Source organism: Engraulis encrasicolus, chromosome 8 (genome assembly GCF_034702125.1).
Source record: "Engraulis encrasicolus isolate BLACKSEA-1 chromosome 8, IST_EnEncr_1.0, whole genome shotgun sequence".
Classification (NCBI taxonomy): Eukaryota; Metazoa; Chordata; class Actinopteri; order Clupeiformes; family Engraulidae; genus Engraulis; species Engraulis encrasicolus.
In genome coordinates, this window is record NC_085864.1 from 36,256,021 (window position 1) to 36,278,520 (window position 22,500).

General features: G+C 43.3%; 2 protein-coding genes across 2 annotated transcripts in view; one reads left to right on the forward strand and one right to left on the reverse strand.

The window, feature by feature from the left end:
* The window catches only part of foxn1 (forkhead box N1), a 28,735-nt gene extending 9,682 nt beyond the window's left edge, over window positions 1-19,053 (forward strand). Inside the window, exons 6-10 of the mRNA XM_063204599.1 lie at window positions 1-29; window positions 2,253-2,460; window positions 6,943-7,284; window positions 17,803-17,970; window positions 18,654-19,053. The exon at window positions 1-29 is cut by the window's left edge and continues 68 nt beyond it. Of these exons, the coding sequence (XP_063060669.1) occupies window positions 1-29; window positions 2,253-2,460; window positions 6,943-7,284; window positions 17,803-17,970; window positions 18,654-18,988 (1,082 nt within the window). The 3' untranslated portion in view covers window positions 18,989-19,053. The remainder of the gene's footprint in view (window positions 30-2,252; window positions 2,461-6,942; window positions 7,285-17,802; window positions 17,971-18,653) is intronic.
* Window positions 7,951-11,162, reverse strand: LOC134453665 (uncharacterized protein K02A2.6-like). Its single transcript, XM_063204457.1, has one exon. The coding sequence runs from the start codon at window positions 11,104-11,106 to the stop codon at window positions 7,951-7,953; it is 3,156 nt and encodes a 1,051-aa protein (XP_063060527.1). The 5' UTR covers window positions 11,107-11,162.
* Window positions 19,054-22,500: the final 3,447 nt, after the last annotated feature.

Here is a 22,500-nt window from a genome sequence, read left to right on the forward strand (position 1 = left end):
TCATGACCGAACACTTCCCCTACTTCAAGGTAATGTGCAAATCTCAGCACACACACAATCCAATAGCCTACAAACAAAACAAACACAAATGCCAGGCACACACACACACACACACACACACACACACACACACACACACACACACACACACACACACACACACACACACACACACACACACACACGTTGGCAATCTGAGTCCTTTGGCATTGGGTTTGATGGTTGATAGAGCAAGCAGCCTACCTGCGCTTGAATTTGTTGGTAAGTTTCCACTTGGGCATGAAAAAAGAAGACACTGCGATGCGCTGTATCACATTTCCTACATCTCCTAGCCAAAGCCTTTTGTGTTGTCTTTGCAATATCTCTCTCTGTGTTCCACATGGCCCCAGGCTATTTTTTCAGCACCAAACTAAATCATCCCCACCCTCATTCTTTCTTTAAAAGGGTTACTGTACTGTGTTTAGGAAGTCATGTTTGTTCCTGTAATATCAGCACTGGAGAATGATGGTTGAATATTTAAGCAGAAAATTGGGCACACACGAAAACTGGCACGTAGCCCGAGTTAAGTTCATGATAGTAACCGGCTCCCCTGGTGACGCGTTTCAAACCATCAACAGCGCCAACCATAAAACTACTGTTCCGATGATTTCTTCAGTTCGGGAAAAAACATGTGACATACAGTAGGCTGTTACATGAAACGGTAGTGCCTGAAAGAAACGGTAGTGTTTTGCGCTGCCACACGGACCAGCAGGCGCGCAGTGCACACACATGTGTTTCACCCATAGCAGAGCCGTATAGGTCTGCCTTGCAAGTTGTAGAAATTTCTTGCAATTGACTGTCATTATTACGTAGATCCCAATTTATTTATAGACAAGTAGGCAACAGCATCATAATGAACACAACAAGGAGAAGATCATGTTCTGACATGTAGTAACACTTTATATTGTGATCGACCTAAGAATAAAAATATGTATCATCTTTTTATGACAATATTGTTATTAGTATTATTATCATTCATTGTTATTGTTATTATATTATTCATAAACTATTCAGTGAGAAATAAAGAAGTTTTTGTGGTGGTTTTGTGGAAGCATTTCACATCTGATATTGGTGCCTGTCCACAAAGCTATAAGCTCTTAATGCATGAAGGGAAGAGTTCAACTAAAAGGGCAATGAAAACAGTCTTGCAGCCATATAGCCCGAGGGTGGTGCCGTGTAGGCCCTACTGTGGGGTTCCTTCTCATGCCCAGGCAAGAGGCCTAGACATCAAATCCACTTCAGAGGGGAAGGGAGGGCTGCCAGGAGTGGATGGCAGTTCACCAAGGGCCATACCGTGCCAAACTGAAGATGTCATGCCACTAACTTTTGGAACGCCATGGAATTTTTTGGCTATGCCACATTTACAATCACAGTTGTAGGCTAATGTAGTAATGTAGTACTGTAAGTACACAGCCATGCCCATATTTACAAAATGTGTATTATTATCGCCAGAAATAAATGGAAAATATACACACAACTTATACCACCAGGATCTTTTAATTGGAGATCTAAAGATATTTAGAATAGAAAAAAATATTTTTAAATGTTAGCACCTATAATGCTGTGCACCAGCTCCCCCGCAATGGCAAATTTGTAAGCAAACTGGCGGGCACCCAATCAACTACCTTAAAGCTGCCTTGCGTAGGATGCTGGCCAGAGTAGGTTTTGCAACTATATGCTAAAACGCAGAGAATGCGTGCACATCACAGTGGCACAGGTGCTGGACAAAATAAAATAACTAACGTGAATGACAAATGTCCGCAACACTGATTCTTTAATGGCATGAGCACTTGAAGAAGGACTGAGGTCCGCAACTATGCTACTCAATGATACTGTGATAAAAAATGTAATATGTCTGAGGGCTTTTTTCATCAACAGCCAAAATGGTTTGCAGGTATTAACCTTACTAGCTAAGTACACATTAAGCATTAAGTAATGGATCAAAGTGGCTATTCAGTTGTTTTCACCAGCATTGGCCGGTTGGCTGGTGTTAATTTAGAGCCCTGGTCTGAAGTGTAAGAAAAACCTACGTTTTCAAGTCAAGTCAAGTCGGTTTTATTGTCAATTTCTTTACATGCACTGGTCATACAAATAATTTCCCATGCAGACATAGACATAGACTTTAGGTGTGGGCATATGCAATTAGGCATAGACAGTACACATACATTACACCTTTTATTTGTAATTTTTAATATAATGTTATGCAACCTCAGACAGCTCCAGATGGCTGGAAGAACTCGGTCCGCCACAACCTGTCGCTCAACAAGTGCTTTGAGAAGGTGGACAACAAGAGTGGCAACGCGTCCCGCAAGGGCTGCCTGTGGGCTCTGAACCCGGCCAAGGTGGAGAAGATGCAGGAGGAGCTGCAGAAATGGCGGCGCAAGGACCCCCTCACCATCCGCAAGAGCATGGCACGGCCAGGTGGGTTTCTTTTTTTTGTTTGTTAGTAAAATCAAGTCACAACTCTTTTCAGTTCCTGACCCCTCCCGGAGGAGGCTCGGCTATAGGGAATGCAATAACCCTGTCTGTCTGTCTGGCGGATTGCCTGCGGGGTGTGTGTGTGTGTGTGTGTGTGTGTGTGTGTGTGTGTGTGTGTGTGTGTGTGTGTGTGTGTGTGTGTGTGTGTGTGTGTGTGGGTGTGGGTGTGTGTGTGTGTGTGTGTGTGATCTGCAAGGGGGGTGGGGGGTGCAAACACACACAGATTTATAGACACACTGTTGAGCGAACACACACACAGTTGCCAGCAGTGTTGTCCAGGGGCCAGGGGGGCAGGTTTCCATGTCTGATTGCACTTGTTTCTGTAAAAGCTGTTTGGTTTAGTCGTTGGTGGTTGGTAACATAGTGTGAACTTTAAATGTGTCAACAGGGCTCTTCATTAACTTTTTTTTAGTCACCAGGCAAAATGGCTGATACAGTAGATGTTGATCTTATTAGCAAAACACGCTCACTAATGAGTCAAAGTGGCTAGTAAGTTGTCTTTTCTACCAAAATATTTTTTTATCTGACATGCGGGTGTTAATTTAGAACAGGGATGAGCAACGTTTATGATAAGGAGGGCAACCTTTTTTCATAGCCACCATCGGAGGGCCACATGACCACGGATTTGACTGTAACTCGGGAGAGTTCGAGGGTTCAGTTTGTTGCTCACTGACTGTCAAAATTATTTGGAAGGAGTAAGAGTGTTCTCTATCAGCCAGCTGTATAATGGCAGCAGACTGATTCAGTAGTGGTTTAAAAAAATAAATCTTTATTATTATTATATTTTGTCTACGGACTGCAATGAGTGAGGAGGCGGGCCGCATGTGGCCCCAGGGCCTCCAGTTGCTCATCCCTGATTTATGGCCTGTGTATACCAGGCGCTACCTACGCGACCCAGGTAGCTGGGGTGGTTGAAGAAGTTTCGCCATTAATTCGTTTTTATTCGCTCTAGACACGACATTGACATGTTTGACATGTTTGATTCAGCTAATCACATAACGGCTCTGTCTTGACAGCCTGGGACATTCGCCGATATGAACGTTCCAATTGGTTTTCGCCGAACCGCGTCATAGCAAATTCGCTTAAGATTAGCTTGAGTTTAATCGTCAAAATTCGCTCTGATCGCTCAAGAAGCTTCGCTCCTGGCAAATTGGCTCTGGTAGCATTTATTCGCCTTCCCTCCATAGAAAAATAATGACTTCTGCCGCCCAGGTCGCCTAGTTCGCCCTTGATGTACACGGGCCATGAGCCCTGCCTGTCTCTCATATCCACATGATGTTGATGGGATAAATGCTACTTGCGACCAGGTGGGTTACATTTTAGCATAAGGAGAGCACAGCGTTTGCATTTCTCATTCTGGTTGACTGTGTGTATTATCTTGTAATTACCTGTATGTAGTGGACAGAAATAAGACACCAGTGACGAGAATAATAAAAACAGGGTTTGCTTCAGGTGAATTACAACAGTGTGAGCATGTGTGCTTGAACACGTCTTTGCACATTTGAATGTGTTTATTTGAATGTGTGCGTGAATGTGTCTGTTTCATTTTTGCTTGCGTGTGTGTGTGTGTGTGTGTGTGTGTGTGTGTGTGTGTGTGTGTGTGTGTGTGTGTGTGTGTGTGTGTGCGTGCGTGTGCATGTGCGTGTGCATCCATGCGTGCGTGCATGTGTGCGTGCATGTGTGCGTGCGTGTGTGTCTAATCTTGGAAAGCAATAGAGCTCTTCAGCGTTGACGTCAACTTGTATGCGGCGTTTGGACTACCGGTTCCATGGCGATTTTTTACATTGCAAAACGCCATAGAGATTCAGGTTTGGCAAAAATATAAGTTGCACGGCAACAACGAACATTAGTGTGTCCCCGCATCCCTTTCTCATTAGTGGAACGGATCGTATCATCATGTTGGTGTATTCACATGTTAAATCATGACGATTATAATTCAATATTGCTAACCCCTTTCTGATCATTAAAACTTCCGAACTACATACTTTCCTTTGGTTGCCATGGTTACAACCCTCCGCACGTACATGCCGTTAGATACAGGCGCCGCTTCTGTAGTCGCCAAAAGCTTCCGGGTTTAGCATATGGACGCAACATCGTATTTATGTCGAAGTTTGACACAAAATGATCAACCATGTCATACCTACAGCCTATTTTTAACACCCTCGACAGTTTGCGGGGGTTCGCTAAGCGCGTGCTTGCACTCGGAGCTTATTTGAAATTTACCCCTATTCATTCCCAATGGAGGCCGGAAGCCGATAGGAACCATGACATCCTTAAATGCTAACATGAAAGACTACAATCTACTACATGCTTCCGCTTCCGCTGAAGAACTCTATGTCTGACTACTGACAGTAAAACACTCTGTTATGGGACAGCAGCACAACTTGTGATTTCATTTTTTATGTACTGCACAATAAATGCCAACACAGACTTTGCCAACGGGTATCTGGCTCTGATCAGACTTTGCCAACGGGTATCTGGCTCTGAGTTTTTGATACCAAAATGGTACAGAATCTTATTCACCTCGTGCATCCTTTGGAACCAAAAATTGGAAGGTGACAAGTTTTAAGTTTTCTCTGCATTTGAAACAACAAAGTAGTGTCTGCTCTGCCCTATTTTGTCATGGATGATGAACCTAATGTCATTTATTAGACTGTGAATGACAGGTTAAATTATGATCAACTGACTTTCAGAAATAGTTGGCAGCTGTGACGAATGACAAATGTCTTATGACGTCCATGCCAGAGTGTCCAGGGGCGACTAGGAAAACAGGTTCAGATGTTTAAAGACCTGGGAATAAACACCTGTTCTCTCTTTCATCCCACACTGGGAGAAAAGACATTTTTATACAGACTTTAAACTGACTTTAAACAGACTTTAAAAAATGACACAAAGTTCTAAAAATAAAGACAACAAAGTTTACTCAGCCCTTTCATGCAGATGGGATGCTGGTGGACACACTCACTTTGCACTGAAAAAGCTCACAGGTGCACTGTGTAATATTTTTAGTTGTTCATTTCCAGAATTCATGCTGCCAATTCAAAAATGTTCCATTTTTTAACAAATTCCAGCACCATTCAATTAAAAGAATAAAAGTATTCATTATGTTATGACTGGGAAAAACTAACTGCACTTTGGTTATAGTAGTACATGTTGGTTTATTATTTTGTAAATATTAATGAAAAGATCAAATTTGGAAATAGGCAGCAGTTTCAATGAGCAACCTAGTTGCCATACCTACTCTGGCCACAATCTTACACGGTGCACCTTTAAACACATCAAATCAGTGCTATAACATTAGTCTTAAGTAACAGATTAACCCATTGAGTGCCAGCCATTTTCAAATTCAGAACCTTCCAGTGACAGGCTTTTTTCAACATTTGAGTGTTTTTTCAAGAGCCATAAAAATTGAGTTCTTTGTCCATGTGAACAACAAACATACCAGATAAACGAGTTAGGCCCCACCCCCCATAAAAAATACGCAATTGACTTGATAAAGTCTTTGGCACTGTGCCATACATTCTGAAAAGGCGCGTTCTCAAGTCCATGGCACTCAAAGAGCTACGACACGGTATTCACCATTTTGGTAACAACACGTGTGTAATAGATTCTGCATGAAAGAGTTTTTAGCACTATACACAACTTTTCATCAGACACAATAAAAGCTTGTACAAACAACACAATAATAATATAACAGTGACAGAGGACAGTAACAAAACAAAACAAGGACATCAAAAACAGAACATGACAAGCAGACATGGCAGCGGTGGCGTGCACAGACAAATATGGGGCCAGGTGCTCGAGGGCGGGTGGGGGTGCATGTGGAACTTCCAGCTGCCTCACTATAGGCTATATATCAGGGTATTATTGTAAACCGCTTTTGATTGTCAAGCATTTGTAGATGATAATGTCAACATGGACCACAGCACATTGTGAAAAAAATGCTCAAAACCCACCTAGAAGCATAAAATCCCGCCCAATTGTATTGATTTCTATGGCAAAAATTGGGCGGGTTTTTCTGATAAATGCCATTTTTACCCGCACACGGCCATCCTAAGCAGCCCAATTGGGCGGGAAACAGCCCAATCTGGCAACACTGCAGGTAGCACCACCTCATCCCTATCTGTGCACACATATGCATGGCAGCATGGCCAAGGCCCATAATCAGAGAGAGTAGAGAGAGAGAGAGGTTCCATTGGCCCTTTGTTTTCAGGTTCTATTATTGCAAGGGGGAGGGGGTGAAATCCCCCTTTAGGCAGACCTAAGGACTGTTCAATTCATTGCTAGGAGCATTATGACACGCCCCTTTAGGCAGACCGGAACCTGGTCATGTTAGGTGCCCATAGCAACCTATTACATTAGCATATCTCTATATACTTACAGAATCTCTGCCATAATCTTCAACTTGTTCTGACGTCCCCTCAGATGAGCTGGATCACATCATGGAGGACAAATGTGACAAGATGAAATCCATGTCCGGCCGCCTAAACCACCACCGGCAGCCCTCCTCCTCCTCCTACCCCGCCGTGAGGCCCCAAGGCTACGACACAGCCTCTCCCTACGCCCCGCCCCAGCACAGGGAACACCACAAGCCCTCCCAGCCTCCCTCTCTGTTGTACCACAACAACAACAACAACAACTACTCTCCATCCGTCACCAACCACAGGTCTCCGTATCTGCCCAGCCCCACCAACACCACCTCCTCCCCTTTCCCCTTCCACGTTCCTGTCACACAGCAGCCTTGCACCATCTTGCCCTCCAACACAGGTGCGTACTACTTTTTTTCAGTTAATTTAATGTTAAAGGTAGAGTAGACATTTTCTAAATAGTTAATTTTCAGAATATATGTCACTCATTCACAAGTGTCCATTATTTTCACCACTTGCAACATTTTTAACAAGTATTCATTATGACTTGGAAATTGATACTTCTCACAAATGTGACATACCTACTATTTATGTAGTATCTTAACTACATTAACTGACACGCACAACATGGGTCTGTTTGGTTCTTTTATCTTCAGAGAACTTCAGGGCAACTTACACAGCCATCGTGTGGTTACATTGAACTGGCGTAGGCAAGCCTGTTACAGACTACAAAAGTCCATGGTAATCCTACGGTGCCCCCTAGGGGACTTCTAGTAAACCTACGGGATTACTACACTCCCCCACTGTTAAGATAGAAATACATGTCAGAGTAAAATGCAAAAATACGTAACATACCCACCTTACTGTAACAAATCATAGATTTTAACGAGACCAAGATTTAGATGTAACAAGATCATGAATTAAACTAGTTCATGAAAACACTATCTTGACAGTATATAAACATCATTTTTTTTTTTTTTTTTATCTAGGAAGTACAGGGTAGACTGCCTGTCTTCCGTGAGATCATAAGGCGCATTCTTGCCTTTTCTTCAACATGATCTCACTGCTAGCTAACATAGTCTTTCAAGTATCGAGGTGACACCCGATCCCTGGTGGATCGGCGCAGCTCAGCTGAAGGGGCTGCAGGCGAGTCTGGTCGTTCGGGCGTGGAACCCTGCAGATTCATCTGGTCAGGAGGTGGCGGCGCTGTCTCTGGCTGGCATGAAGATGTTTCAGGCTCGCCGTCTGGTGAGCGAGCCTCTGGAAGTTCTGGTGTCCTTTCCACGGTCAGCGACGACTCAGGATGACGAGCCCTCACCTGGTCAACATGTCTTCTCATGCGTTGGCCATTACCCAGGATGACAGTGTAGGACACAGGGCCCGTTGGTGACTCTACAGTAGCAGGTATCCATTTTGGTCCCAGGCCATAATTCCTGGCGTACACAGCATCCCCAGGCCCAAATCTTCTCAGCCGAGCAGTTTTGTCATGGTTCTCCTTTTGTTTCATTTGTTTGTGCTCGATCTTGGACTTAATGTCTGGTTTTAACAGGTCAAAGGCAGACCTCAGCCTCCTGTTCATCAGCATTTCGGCTGGTGATAGCCCAGTAGTGGTCTGTGGTGTAATGCGATAGCTAAATAAGAATTTGGAAACCCGTGCCTCAATGCTGCCCCCTTCCATTTTCTTCATTCCCTCCTTGAAAGTCTGCACTGCCCGTTCGGCCAGCCCGTTTGAGGAGGGATGGAATGGGGCCGATGTTATATGTTGAATGCCATTTTGAGCCATGAAATGGCAGAATTCTGAGCTTGTAAAGCAGCTGCCATTGTCGGAGACCAGTATCTGTGGAAGGCCTTGAGCTGCAAAGCACTGGCGTAACTTCTCGATGGTTGTTTGGGTTGTACTGCCATTTGTGGGGTAAACCTCCAGCCACTTGGAGTGAGCGTCTACGATTATCAGGAACATTTTCCCCAAGAATGGCCCTGCGTAGTCGACATGGATGCGCAACCATGGCCTCTCCGGCCACTCCCATGGGTGCAGTGGTGCATTTGGTGGTGCTTTTCTATTCTCTTGGCATTTTTGGCACTTACTCACTTTTTTCTCTATTTCCTGGTCCATCTGCGGCCACCACATGTAAGACCTGGCCAGCGCCTTCATGCGACACATGCCTGGATGCGACTGGTGGAGCGCTTTCAAGAGTGCTGTCCGTCCTGGTGGAGGAATCACAGTTCGCGCTCCCCAGAGGATACACCCATCTTGCGCATTAAGCTCCATTCGCCTGCTGTAGTATGGCATGAGCTCTGAATCTTGTACCAGTGGCCACCCACTCAAAATGTAACTATAGACTCGGGACAGTATGACATCTTTGGACGTCCACTTTCTGACCTGGGCCACATTGATGGGTATATCATCCACCTGATCCAACATCAGCACCCGCTCAGGTGTCTCCTCCTCTTGCTGCTTGGATGGAACCGGGAGTCTGCTGAGCCCATCGGCATTGCTGTGGAATTTCCCAGGCTTGTAGATGATCTTGTATTCGTAGGCTCTGAGAAGAACCGACCATCTCTGGATTCTGGGTGAAAGCATGTGGGGTACAGGTTTCATTTCATGGAAGAGTGTAATCAAAGGCTTATGATCGGTTGTGATCGTAAACTTCCGCCCATATAGGTACTTATGGAATCTTTGAATGCCGAAAATAACAGCCAATCCCTCTTTGTCTAACTGAGAGTACCGTTTCTCTGCGGAGCTGAGGGTTCTTGACATAAACCCAAGCGGCCTCTCTGCCCCATCAGGCATCCTGTGTGATAAGACAGCACCCACCCCGTAAGGAGATGCATCACATGCCAAAATTAGCTCCTTGTCTGCAGAGTAATGAACTAGCACATCAGCTGACTGAAGGAGTTCCTTGGACTTACGGAACGCTTCGTCTTGCTCAGTTTTCCACACCCATTTTTCATCTTTCCTAAGCAGCTGGTGCATCGGGGCAAGCAGTGTGGACAGATTTGGGAGAAATCGATTGTAATAATTTAGCAGGCCTAGGTAAGCTTTGAGCTCTGAGACATTGGATGGTGCCGGGGCCTCACTGATTGCTTTGACTTTGGACTTCATTGGGTGCAAACCCTGTGCATTTACCTTGTGTCCTAAGTAACACACTTCGTCTTTCAGGAGCTCACATTTTGACCTCTTCAGACGCAACCCTGCCTCCTCCAAGCGTCCCAACACTTCATTCAAGTTCTTGAGATGGTCTTGAGCATTTAGACCCGTGACAAGAATGTCATCCAAATACACAGCCACCATTGGTATGCCCTGCAGTAAGCCCTCCATCGTTCTTTGGAAAATGGCCGGAGCGGAGGAAACGCCGAAAGGGAGGCGGTTGTATGCGAAAAGACCCTTGTGCGTGTTCACTGTGAGGTATTTCTTAGAATCCTCATCCATCAGAATCTGGGCGTACGCATGGCTCATATCTAATTTTGAAAACTGCTGGCCTCCCGCCAAGGCTGTGAACAGGTCTTCAATTTTCGGGATTGGGTACTGTTCTAGAAGGGACACTCGATTTACGGTGAGTTTGTAATCACCGCACAGCCTAATTGACCCATCTTGCTTTAATATGGGTACAACAGGACACGCCCAGTCTGAGTGTTTGACAGGTGTGATTATCTCGTCCTTTAAGAGGCGGCTTATTTCGGCCTCCACTTTGGGGCGCATGGCGAAAGGGATCTGCCTGGGCCTGAAGTATCTTGGTACAGCACCTGGCACAATGTTAATGGTTGCTTTGACACCCTTTAACGTCCCCAACTCATCTTTGAATACATCTTCGTGATGTGCCAGCACCTGCTCCACGGTCAGCCTTTCTCCCCCAGCTACTTTCATGTTGTGAATTTCTGCCCAGTTCAACTTCAACTGTTCTAGCCAGCTTCGGCCCAGCAGACTGGGTCCAGTGCCACTCACTATGTAGAGAGGCAAGTTGTTCCGTTGGTTTTGATAATTCACCTTGACATCGGCTACTCCCAGCACCTTTATGTCTTCCCCTGTATATGTTTTTAATTTCAGACTGGTTTCCCCCATCTTGGGCTTTTTCCCATTTTTCCACTTTGCATTGAATTCTGACTCGTTCATTAGTGTAATGCTACATCCAGTGTCAACTTCAAATTTCACATTTTCTCCATGAACCTCCATGTCCACTGTAATTGGTTTTACTTTTGAATGTCTGTCCTTTATACTGTACATTGAAAAAGCTTGCTCTGCATCTGCTGTTTCATCTTCATCTGAATCGACACTGACATGGTGTGAGTGACTACTCCCACTGGGTGCCCTATTACTGCTGCTGCGGCCCCTTTCCTTTTTATTTGCTTTCTGATCACTTTGCTTTCTTGCATTGCGACATGCCCGCCCAATGTGGCCTATTTTTCCACATGAATGGCATTTTTCTTGCCTGAAACGGCAGGTTGAGGGATCGTGACTGCCATTGCATCTGTAACACGTTTTTCCTTCCCCTCCTGTTTTCTTTTCCCCTGGCCTGAATGCAACGTTGGGATTGCCCCCTTCTCGTATGCTATTGCACGCTGTCTTTCCTTGTAGATCTTGCGTGTGTTTGTGTGCAGATTCCTGGGCTAGGGCGGATTTTAATGCACTTTCAAACGTGAGGCCAGTTTCGGAAAGTAAACGTCTTTGTATGTGTTCATCGTTTATCCCACACACTAGTCGGTCCCGCAGCATTTGTGACAATGACACCCCATAATAGAGCTCTTCAGCGTTGACGTCAACTTGTATGCGGCGTTTGGACTACCGGTTCCATGGCGATTTTTTACATTGCAAAACGCCATAGAGATTCAGGTTTGGCAAAAATATAAGTTGCACGGCAACAACGAACATTAGCGTGTCCCCGCATCCCTTTCTCATTAGTGGAACGGATCGTATCATCATGTTGGTGTATTCACATGTTAAATCATGACGATTATAATTCAATATTGCTAACCCCTTTCTGATCATTAATAGTCAGGGTCAATTTTCCCAAAAGATGAACCCTGAAGGCAAATTGTGTTAATTTTTGGTATACAACTGATTTAGGGGTATTCAAGGGTGCTGAATCCAAATCTGTTGTATATATATACATATCTTTGATTAAACAAGGTGAACTCTTAAAAACATTCTGTAGCTATATGTTTTCTTTTCATACATGGGGAAATAATGTATGTAATCAAATTTAAAATTATAATCAAAGGTAGTCAGTGTAGTCAGGCAGTTCAGTGTAGTCTGAATTCATGTTTACAACCATTGTTTTTCATGACAATTAACTGACAGGCTAATTTCTATTGAAATGTTTTGTCTTATTTCAATTGCTTATGCACAATGAAATGTGTTCACCTCAGCCCACCTCTTCCATTATGACAAAACTATACACAGATAAGTCTGTATGCCTGAATGTACCTTCATCTAATATGAATATCTAGTTTTGGGAAGTTATTGTCTGCTGATTTTATTGCCTTGTTTAGATTAAATCCTTGAACGGTAGAAAGGTGAAAGGTGGAACAAAAGACAGGTTGATTTCATTGTGAAATATTTACTTTCTTGATAGTTAGGCTATCTCCAATCATTATCAAGCTCCTCCTACTCAGTGATTTGGCCACTACATGTTTAGACACTACATAACACCAGGCACTACATTGTACTTTTGCTGCAGATGTAGCGAAAGCAATGGAGTTGTTTTGCAGTGATGAGTCCTAGTCATAAACATCATAAACATCAGAAGCCACACAATGGCATATTGTGCCCCCTCATTATCAAGCCAATGTACTGAGGCAGGATCACATACTACTCCACCCTGTCCTCCTGTCAGTCACTGAAACGGGATGGATGAAATTGAATGGGGCATTAGTCCCACTACTCCTGTATCTGCCATTCACGAAGCATGAAAAGACATCACAACTTGTGCTCGCCCCAAGGAGTGCCTCATCCCCCTCTGGATCTGCAAGAAGAGGCATGGAGTACATGGAGTCATTCAGTTGCTGCAAATAAGATAAATTTGTCTTGGGCATACATAGCTGTCGCATTTAAGCGAACAACTCTGGAGAGGAGGAGAGGTAATTGAGAATAAGTTAACCTAGGGCTCTGACTTCTACTCCAAAGGGCTTGGATCATAAGTGGGACAGTCAGAGCACACCCACAACCCTAGTGATGGTCAATATCACGCTGCCTTCCCCTTACTTGCACTTCACCCCCATGGTGTCCCTCACACAACTGTGCTTCTCTAGTCCAGTGTGCTCCATCATCTAAGCTTCACCTATCACTTGGATCCCTCACATGGGATTACAACTCCATCACGTACAGTAGATAACCTATAATCCTGGGCAGTCATGGGTGAGCGGTTAGGGCGTCAGACTTGCATCCCAGAGGTTGCCGGTTCAACTCCCGACCTGCCAGGTTGGTGGGGGGAGTAATCAACCAGTGCTCTCTCCCATCCTCCTCCATGACTGAGGTACCCTGAGCATGGTACCGTCCCACCGCACTGCTCCCCATGGGGCGCCACTGAGGGCTGCCCCCTTGCACGGGTGAGGCATAAATTCAATTTCGTTGTGTGCAGTGTGCAGTGTTCACTTGTGTGCTGTGGAGTGCTGTGTCACAATGACAATGGGAGTTGGAGTTTCCCAATGGGCTTTCACTTTCTTCACTTTTTCATCCTTCGGATTCGCCCTGATCGCAAACCACAATACCGTAGAACCAATCAAGATCACTGATTTTTCAGAGATGTGACACAGTCAAAATGTATGGTGGTGAGAAGTTAAATAAGTGAAAAAAGTAGTTCTTTCAGCAACAATGACTGCTCCAATGAGTCACTTTTCGAATCTGTGAATAGTTAAAGCGCAGCTCAGACAAATGTGACACAAAATGTGTCACAAGGATTTCTTTAAATAACTCCACTCTTTTGGACCTCTATGCCTATGGCGTAGCTCCAGATGGAAGTTGCTGTGGCCAGCAAAAGGTGGTAGTCTGGTATACAGAGAATAATTTCTGTATCTTTGAATGCAAAGAAAACCAAAGAGATAATTGCGGCCTTCAGGAGGCACACCTACAAGAGGAAAAAAGTTAGCCCCTCTCTAATCCTCCTGCTGCATCAACAGAGCTAAAACATTATCTAGGACAGCCTCCAACCGGGTCCTCAGCTCTTTGCCTTGCTGTTCTCTTGGTATAGGTGTGTCAAAGCAAGGACCAAACAACTCAACAAAGGGCCATAACCACATTTCACACGCACATGCACAGAATGACCATTCAATGGTATCCCTCAATCCAATGATCTCTTTCCATCCATCTGGTGTTCTGCAATAGACTAATTGATACAGCACAATGTAAAATAGTTGTGTTTGCAGAGTGGGCCACCGCTACTGTAATATCTACATTGAGCAAGACAATCGATGCAATAACTCTTGGATACCAATGAGTATGACATGAGTACCAATACATGAGTATGTCCTCTGTGTATATATTCACACACACACACACACACACACACACACACACACACACACACACACACACACACACACACACACACACACACACACACACACACACACACACACACACACACACACACACACACACACACACACACACCCCGTATGCACTCCCTGCTCTGTTCATGGTTTTTTTGGCACTACTAATTGTATATTCTGCTCACCAAAACTGTTTTGTGAATTAAATGTGTGCTCTGAAGTGTGTTGCTTTCAATCTCATTGAACATGTGCATAGTGACAAACACCATTCTATTCTATTCTATTCTATTCTATTCTATTCTATTCTATTCTATTCTATTCTATTCTATTCCAATCTATTCTATTCTATTCTATTCTATTCTATTCTATTATACACATCAGCTCACCACTCAATCCTCCTTTATTCATAGATTGAATGAGCACATCAATAAAATTGGCAAACAGTGATTTCCATTGTAAAGTTGTATAAAAAGAATTATTTAGGCAGACTCGTGTGTGCACTTACTTTTATGGTTGAAAAGATGGGAGCATGGGACGTGGTTTGAGATGGAAACATTTCATCATGGTATAATGACTCAATTATTGAATTGAAATCTGCCTGAGTGTATATTAAAGCGCCTGTATACGTACGTATGTGTACGTTGGTGTTCCAATAAGAATGTCTTCTCTGCCACACTTGTGTGTGTATGTACTCTCTCAATGTGTGGTCCGTCCGAACATTGCAATGTTATGCTTGATTGTTATTTACATTAAGAGTGGCGACAGGGTGGGGATGAGGGAGTGAATGTAGTGTATGTGGGTAGTAAGTGTTGTCTTTTCAGCAACAGTGTTCGTATTGTAATGGACTCTACCGGGGGCCTATTCGAAAACAAGATATGTTATCTAAGACCAATACATTTAATTAATGCCGGATTAAATTGAAATCCAATATAAATGATCAATTTATTAACAGTCTTAAACATGTATGCAGGTCTAAATCATGTCTTTTCATCCAAATCTTAAACCCGAGCACAGCAATGAATTCCCCATGTATGAAAACCTATAGCTGGCATAATATATTTAAGAGATGACCTTGTTTAATCACAGACATGTACTGTATATCTCTGGTGATGGCGGCCATATTGGATTCCTTCATTTTGAGGTACTATGGGATTTTTTGAGCCTGGTATACAGCAGATTTAAGTTAAGCATCTTTCAAAACTCATGGAAATGCTGTAAACCAAACATGAACACTAAAAAGACACAAGCAAAAATATGGACACAGATGTGTAGCATTTTTGGGTCAAAAAACAGTGCTTTTTTGGTGGTGTCATCCCATGTTCTACTGCCAGTAACTAAAGAATGGAAATAGGTAGACACAAACTTCTTTTTTCAGGTGAAAGTAGACAGTTCAGTGCAGTTTTTGGCAGTATTGGTGTTCACAAAGACATCAGACATTATTTTCTGTGGATCTTGAAAGTTTGATCATAATGCTAAAAATCGTTGACAATATGAGACTCCCTGTTTTAAAAAAGCTGCCAGTCAATTATATAAGCATTTTCTTCAAATCTGACCTTAAATCTGATGACAGTCTTATTTTCATATTCATACCTTGTTTAGTCAAAAAGAAAAGGGATTGCGAGATTTTAACCTGGTGTTGGCGGCCATATTGGATTTTGCCCGTTTGAGGCATTTCCGTACATTTTTGCGCCCGGTATACAGCAGATTTGGATTCAGCACCCTTGAATACCCCTAAATCAGTTGTATACCAAAAATTAACATGATTTGCCTTCAGGACCTTAAATAAGCACATTTTCTGAAATTCTGCCTAGACTATAAATCTTCCGAACTACATACTTTCCTTTGGTTGCCATGGGTACAACCTTCCGCACGTACATGCCGTTAGATACAGGCGCCGCTTCTGTAGTCGCCAAAAGCTTCCGGGTTTAGCATATGGACGCAACATCGTATTTATGTCGAAGTTTGACACAAAATGATCAACCATGTCATACCTACAGCCTATTTTTAACACCCTCGACAGTTTGCGGGGGTTCGTTAAGCGCGTGCTTGCACTCGGAGCTTATTTGAAATTTACCCCTATTCATTCCCTATGGAGGCCGGAAGCCGATAGGAACCAGGACGTCCTTAAATGCTAACATGAAAGACTACAATCTACTACATGCTTCCGCTTCCGCTGAAGAACTCTATTACAGTCCTGTGCCAGCTTCCTAAGTTGAGCAACAAACTCGGACACAGACTCATCTGGTTGCCTCACACGGGAGTTGAATCGGAAACGCTGCACAATCTCGCTGGGTCGTGGGTTATAATGGTCTTTCATCAACTTCACCAGCTCATCAAATGAGCGGTCTCCCGGTTTATCTGGGCTTACTAAATTTCGCATCAGACTGTATGTTTCAGCGCCTACCGCGCTAATGAGAACAGACTTCTGTTTGTTTGCATCATTAATGCCGTTTGCTGCAAAGAAATGCTGTATGATTTCTATGTATTCCTCCCAACTTTGCGAGTTGTGGTCGAAAGCCACCAGTGTTCCAATAGTCGCTGCCATAGTTAGTTATTAGCCCAGCTTGCTAGTTAGCTCTTCCCTCCCTCGTAACTTCAGGGAACAAAATTGACGATTATCTCTCACCAAGTTGTCCGGAATTTGCACTTTGCATGGAGTCCTCGTCGCCAATATGTAGTATCTTAACTACATTAACTGACACGCACAACATGGGTCTGTTTGGTTCTTTTATCTTCAGAGAACTTCAGGGCAACTTACACAGCCATCGTGTGGTTACATTGAACTGGCGTAGGCAAGCCTGTTACAGACTACAAAAGTCCATGGTAATCCTACGGTGCCCCCTAGGGGACTTCTAGTAAACCTACGGGATTACTACAATTATGTCCGCCATTTTTGATAGCCAGAATTAGACATCTTTGGCTGCAAAACATACTCTACTTTGGTATCACTTCATAAATCAAATCAAATCTGTGAATGAATGGACAGCATACATTCTGACATGAACGACTAAAATTACATACCCTACCTCCAATGTTTTATATATTATTTTTTTGCAGATGTGTGCAATACGTACGTACCATGTTTGATCTGTCTAATGTCTGTGTGTGTGCAGTTGTGTGTAATAAGTTGTATTTCATCTGTCTTGCAATGTGTATTATGTACTACTAGACACCTTCATTTCTTTTGGGATCAATACTTAAAGGTGCACTGTGTAGGACTGTGGACTGAGTGGAAAATGCTGAAAATGCCTATTTCTAGACATGGAGAAGATCCACCTTTTCATGTATGAAAAGTGCAATTTTCCCAGTGATTATGAATACTTAGAATTTAATGGTGGTGGTATGTATTCTTGAAAAAATAACATTTGTGAATGGGAAACTGCTGAAAATATGACACAGTGCACCTTTAAGTTACTCGACTCTATTGCTGTAGGTGGTCTGGAGTCGCCGCTGCCTGCCCAGACGCCCCCAAGCTACATCGCCGCCCTGCAGGCGACCCGCGGTGGCGTTTCCAGCAGCATGCAGGAGCTGCTGCCGGAGGGGGACCTGGGCACTGACGTGGACATGCTCAACCCCAGCCTCATAGACCTGCAGCTGCATGGTGACTATGGACACGCACATGCATGCACGCGCGCACACACACACACACACACACACACACTCGGACGTGCAGGCATACACACACACACACGCACATGCACGCGCACAGCCGCACACACTCACACGCATGTGTGCGCACACACACACACGCACACATACACATGCGTAACACATGTGCACACAGGCACGCACACACACATGCTCGCACACTCACACATGCTCGCACACACACACACACACACACACACACACACACACACACACACACACACACACGCACACGCGCACACGCACAAGAGCAGAATGCTGCTGCAGGCTAGAGCAGAATACAGCGTCAAATGAAATATATACAGGCACTCCACCTCACCAGTTCTTACCAAATTTGTATTTTCAGGGCTGTTTCAAATTGTTTGGGAGCCTTAGGCAAAGAGGAACTTGTTGCCACCTTTCCCTCTTAAAACTATGGATAAATTCTTAAAAGAGATTTTGGTCATCGCAGTATCATTGCAATTTTTGGCTTAATTGAAGGTGCTGCCACGCTCACAAAGTTCTAAATTCTGTCAATTCTGTCAAGTACAATCATTACCAGTGGGGCCCTTTTAAGCTAGGGACCCTTGGCAATTGCCTAGTTTTTTTGCACGGTTGTGACATCCCTGCCTCTTATAATTTCCCTTGTCTGTGAAGGTCATTTGTGGGAGGAGCTGAAGGATGATAGCCTGGCACCAGACCCAGCATCCGCTGCCGCCGCCATCACGACCATGACCAGCCACGACGGGTCCTCCCCCTGCTCCAGCCTGCCCAGCCCCGGCGCCCGGCAGCGGGCAGAGGGCCTGCGCACCCTCAGCCTGTCCGATGGAAGTGGGGGGGACCAGGAGGGACTGTTTGACCTGAGCGTTACCACAATGACACACTACTCTGGGACGTTTGCTAACATGGATGCTACTAGCATGTCTGGCTACCACCAGCCAGCTTGTGGTGGTGTAGGTGTAGGGGGCGATGCCTCCATTCTCCTCATGTGATGATTACAGGGGCCAACTCAAACTTCAGCCAGCTCTGCTGCTTGCTGTCATGTTTTTTGCGTGTGTTTTTGCTCACTTTTGTATTGTAAATATTTGTATTCTTTCTGAATCTTAAATAAAGTCAAGGGTGCTGTTTTTCGTCGTTTTGGACTGTGAGTCTGGGTAGCCTGGAACATTGTTGCAGTGTGCCTGTGCATTTGTGGCCAAGTCTGCTAGAGGTTAAGGCAAGGCAAGGCAAGGCAAGTTTATTTACACAATACATCTTGCAATGTTCATTCTACATTTTTTGATGATAGTCATTTTGATTTTGAGTGCTGAATGAGCACAGCACAGCTTAATGTGCAGTGCATATCAATACATTTTATACACAGAAACAGTCCAATGTGCTTACCAAAAATAAGGCAATAAGGCCTTATTGTATTAATGTCTCACCCATGCGAGAGAGCAGCCCTCAATGGTACCCCAAGGGAGCAGTGCAGCAGGACAGTACCATGCTCAGAGTACCTCAGTCATGGAGGAGGATGGGGAGAGCACTGGTTAATTACTCCCCTCACCAACCTGGTGGGTCGGTAGTCGAACCAACAACCTTTGGGCTACAAGTCTGACGCCCTAACTGCTTGCCCATGACTGCCCTTGGTGCCCGACTGTTGAACTAATACTGCTTTTTTTAACTACAAAGGTAAAGTGGGTTATGTGCTGGAGTGTAAAAGTGTCAGTGATTAATGGTCCCACGTCATACAGTATGTGAAATGTATGTCTTGTCAAAGAGAGGGGTTTGCCTTGAAGGGACCGAGAACGGGTTTTCAGTTGTTAACTTTTTTAAGTAGTAGATAATTAGGAGATATTAGATGCACCTCAAGCGATGACCTGTCAATTCTACTTGTTATATAACTTGAGTTAAAATGCAAAGTAGGCCTGCATATTTACCTCCGCCAAAGGAGGTAATGTTTTTGGTTGCGCTTGTCTGTCAGCAGGATAACTCAGTTTGTGGAGTTGTTGGTAATAACCCTAGGGAACAAGTGATTAAATTCTGGTGGTAATCCATATCACAAACCAGAACCAGGATTTTAAAAAAGATTCTTCACCATTGCTGGATTATAAATCTACAGGGGTTAGACAAAATAATGGAAACACCTGTCATTTTAGAGTAGGAAGTATGGCTCTAGTGCAGTGTTTCCCAACCTTTTTTGTCTTGCGTACCCCCTAAGCCTTTTTGTCATGCCACGAGTACCCCCTCACTCATACTTCTATATCTCTTCCTCTATCCCAATGTAACTATTTCCCCATACATTTGTTATTACACTTTCCCCACGTACCCCCTGTAGTGTGCTTGCGTACCCCTAGTGGTACATGTACCCCTGGTTGGGAAACACTGCTCTAGTGGACCAGTCTGTTGGCCAATCCTCATTAATTGCACATGAAGAGAATAGCACAAAGTTACCCGAAATAGTCATGCAGTGATATAGATTTGTAGCGCACATGTTCATTTTGTTTGCGCTTTTTCTGATGTTGGCATTGAAAGGGCAGTTGTTAGGAAGACTTGCACAAAATAGCACCGGTAAGGCATGAAAACTACTTTCACCCCTGCTCTTGATACATCACAAAGACGTACTGTCTCAGTCAAAGACGCAACAATTCCACGCGCACCAAGAATTTCTCCTTTTTGAGCTCTGATATGTCACCAATAATGTTGTGTGCATTGCACAATTTTGGGCAAAACTGTGCTCTTACCCTGCTAATCGAATTTTCACACTTCACCTTTCAGGTGCAGTGTGCAGTTAATGAAGATAGGTCAACAGGCTGGTCCACATAAAACTTCCTCTAAAATGACAGGTGTTTCCATTAATTTGTCTAACCCCTGTAGACGCCCATAGTGACCGGAAATTGAATTGTGGACAGGGTGAATTTTGATTTTCCAGTTTCCAACTCAACAAAAAGAACGCAGAGAGACTTAAAAAGAAAAGTCAAATGTTCTATCAAACAGCTTCCTTGGTGCAGGTCTGCACTCTCAGAGTGCATTCTAGTTATTATAGACACCTTTTGTTTTAACAGATTTACTTCATCTAGTTATTCTTCTGTTCTGAAAAGTTTAAAAATTGACACACTGATGTTTCTGAACAGTGCCAGCTTCAAAGATACATGTCACCAAGTTTCATGTCACAGTAACATATGTTTATACTACAACCTGTAGGTCAAAATTGGATAGGCATTAATTTGCAAAAGTTTGGATCCATACATGCGTGTTGATAGAATCCTTAGATCGTGGTAAGTTCTATGGACCCTCTGGTGTGAATTTCTGGCAGACGCATTTTCCTGCTATTTTCAAAAATGTTGGAAGTATCACTACATTTCCATGTATTCCAGGTTATAAATGACAACTTAAATCTTCAGTCATAGCCTCACTAAGGAACATTATACACCATGCCTCCACATTGTAGCTAGGCTATATAACATAACATAATATAATATAATATAATATAATATAATATAATATAATATAATGTAATGTAATGTAATGTAATGTAATGTAATATAATATAATATAATATAATATGTACTCAAAACCAAATAGGCCTATGCTTTTTTTCACTCCAACTACTCCGGATTGTTTTTTTTTTTTTTGACTGAAAATGTTAGAAGACAGGCCTGCATAAAAACTCAATATGTTATAGAATTGCTGCTGTAATAAGTTACACACACAGTTTTTCTCGATTGGTTTTGTACATTTCTCACAACAGAATAATCATTCTCAAAACTTCTTCTTCCTGCCGTTACCTGTGCACATATACGTTTACATATACATATACGTTTTTCATAGTTTTCAGCATTTAGCAAATGCTTTCGTCCACCATGCAATGGTTGTGTACAATTCTCAGCTTTTTCGTACATTATCAATTGCTTTTGTCATATCACTCAAAAAGCTTTGTCACTGAATGCATGAAACTATCGCACCGCCAAAAACATTTAGGCCCTAGGTCATAGTTTAAGTATTGACATGCAAAATGATTTACCAAGCTGTCATAATGTGATAAGCACTGTATAATTTGATTTCCATTGGATTTTTGTCTATAAATGTAATCTGAATTGGTAAATTGCTCGCAGGTAAATATTGACTCTCTAATCAAAGGCAGTATAAGGGATAGAGAAAACAGGCATACAATACAACAGTAGGCACTGTACTGCATTACGTATATTACTCTTTGCCTCATGTGGCCTTTATAATTACGCTCCACGCAAAATTACAATATTTCCCTATAATTTCACAAGACAGTAAGTGCACTTTATACAGTATCAGTGTATTGTTTCAAATTTATTTTGCTTTACAGTTCTAGATTTTTTTTCACATGGGCTTGCAAGACAAGTACAGTAAAAAGGGATGGTAGAGGGCGCATTTTGACACCTCAACCAGAGTTTGCTATTTTTCCTATTTTGCAATCAATAAATAGGTCAGAGTCTAAATGTATATCTAGGACAATCTTATCTGATCAATGTAATATAAAGTCGAATTTACA

Bases quoted from the DNA above. Each gene is read 5' to 3' on its own strand.
- LOC134453665 (XM_063204457.1), bottom strand. From the start codon at position 11,106: ATGTACAGTATAAAGGACAGACATTCAAAAGTAAAACCAATTACAGTG.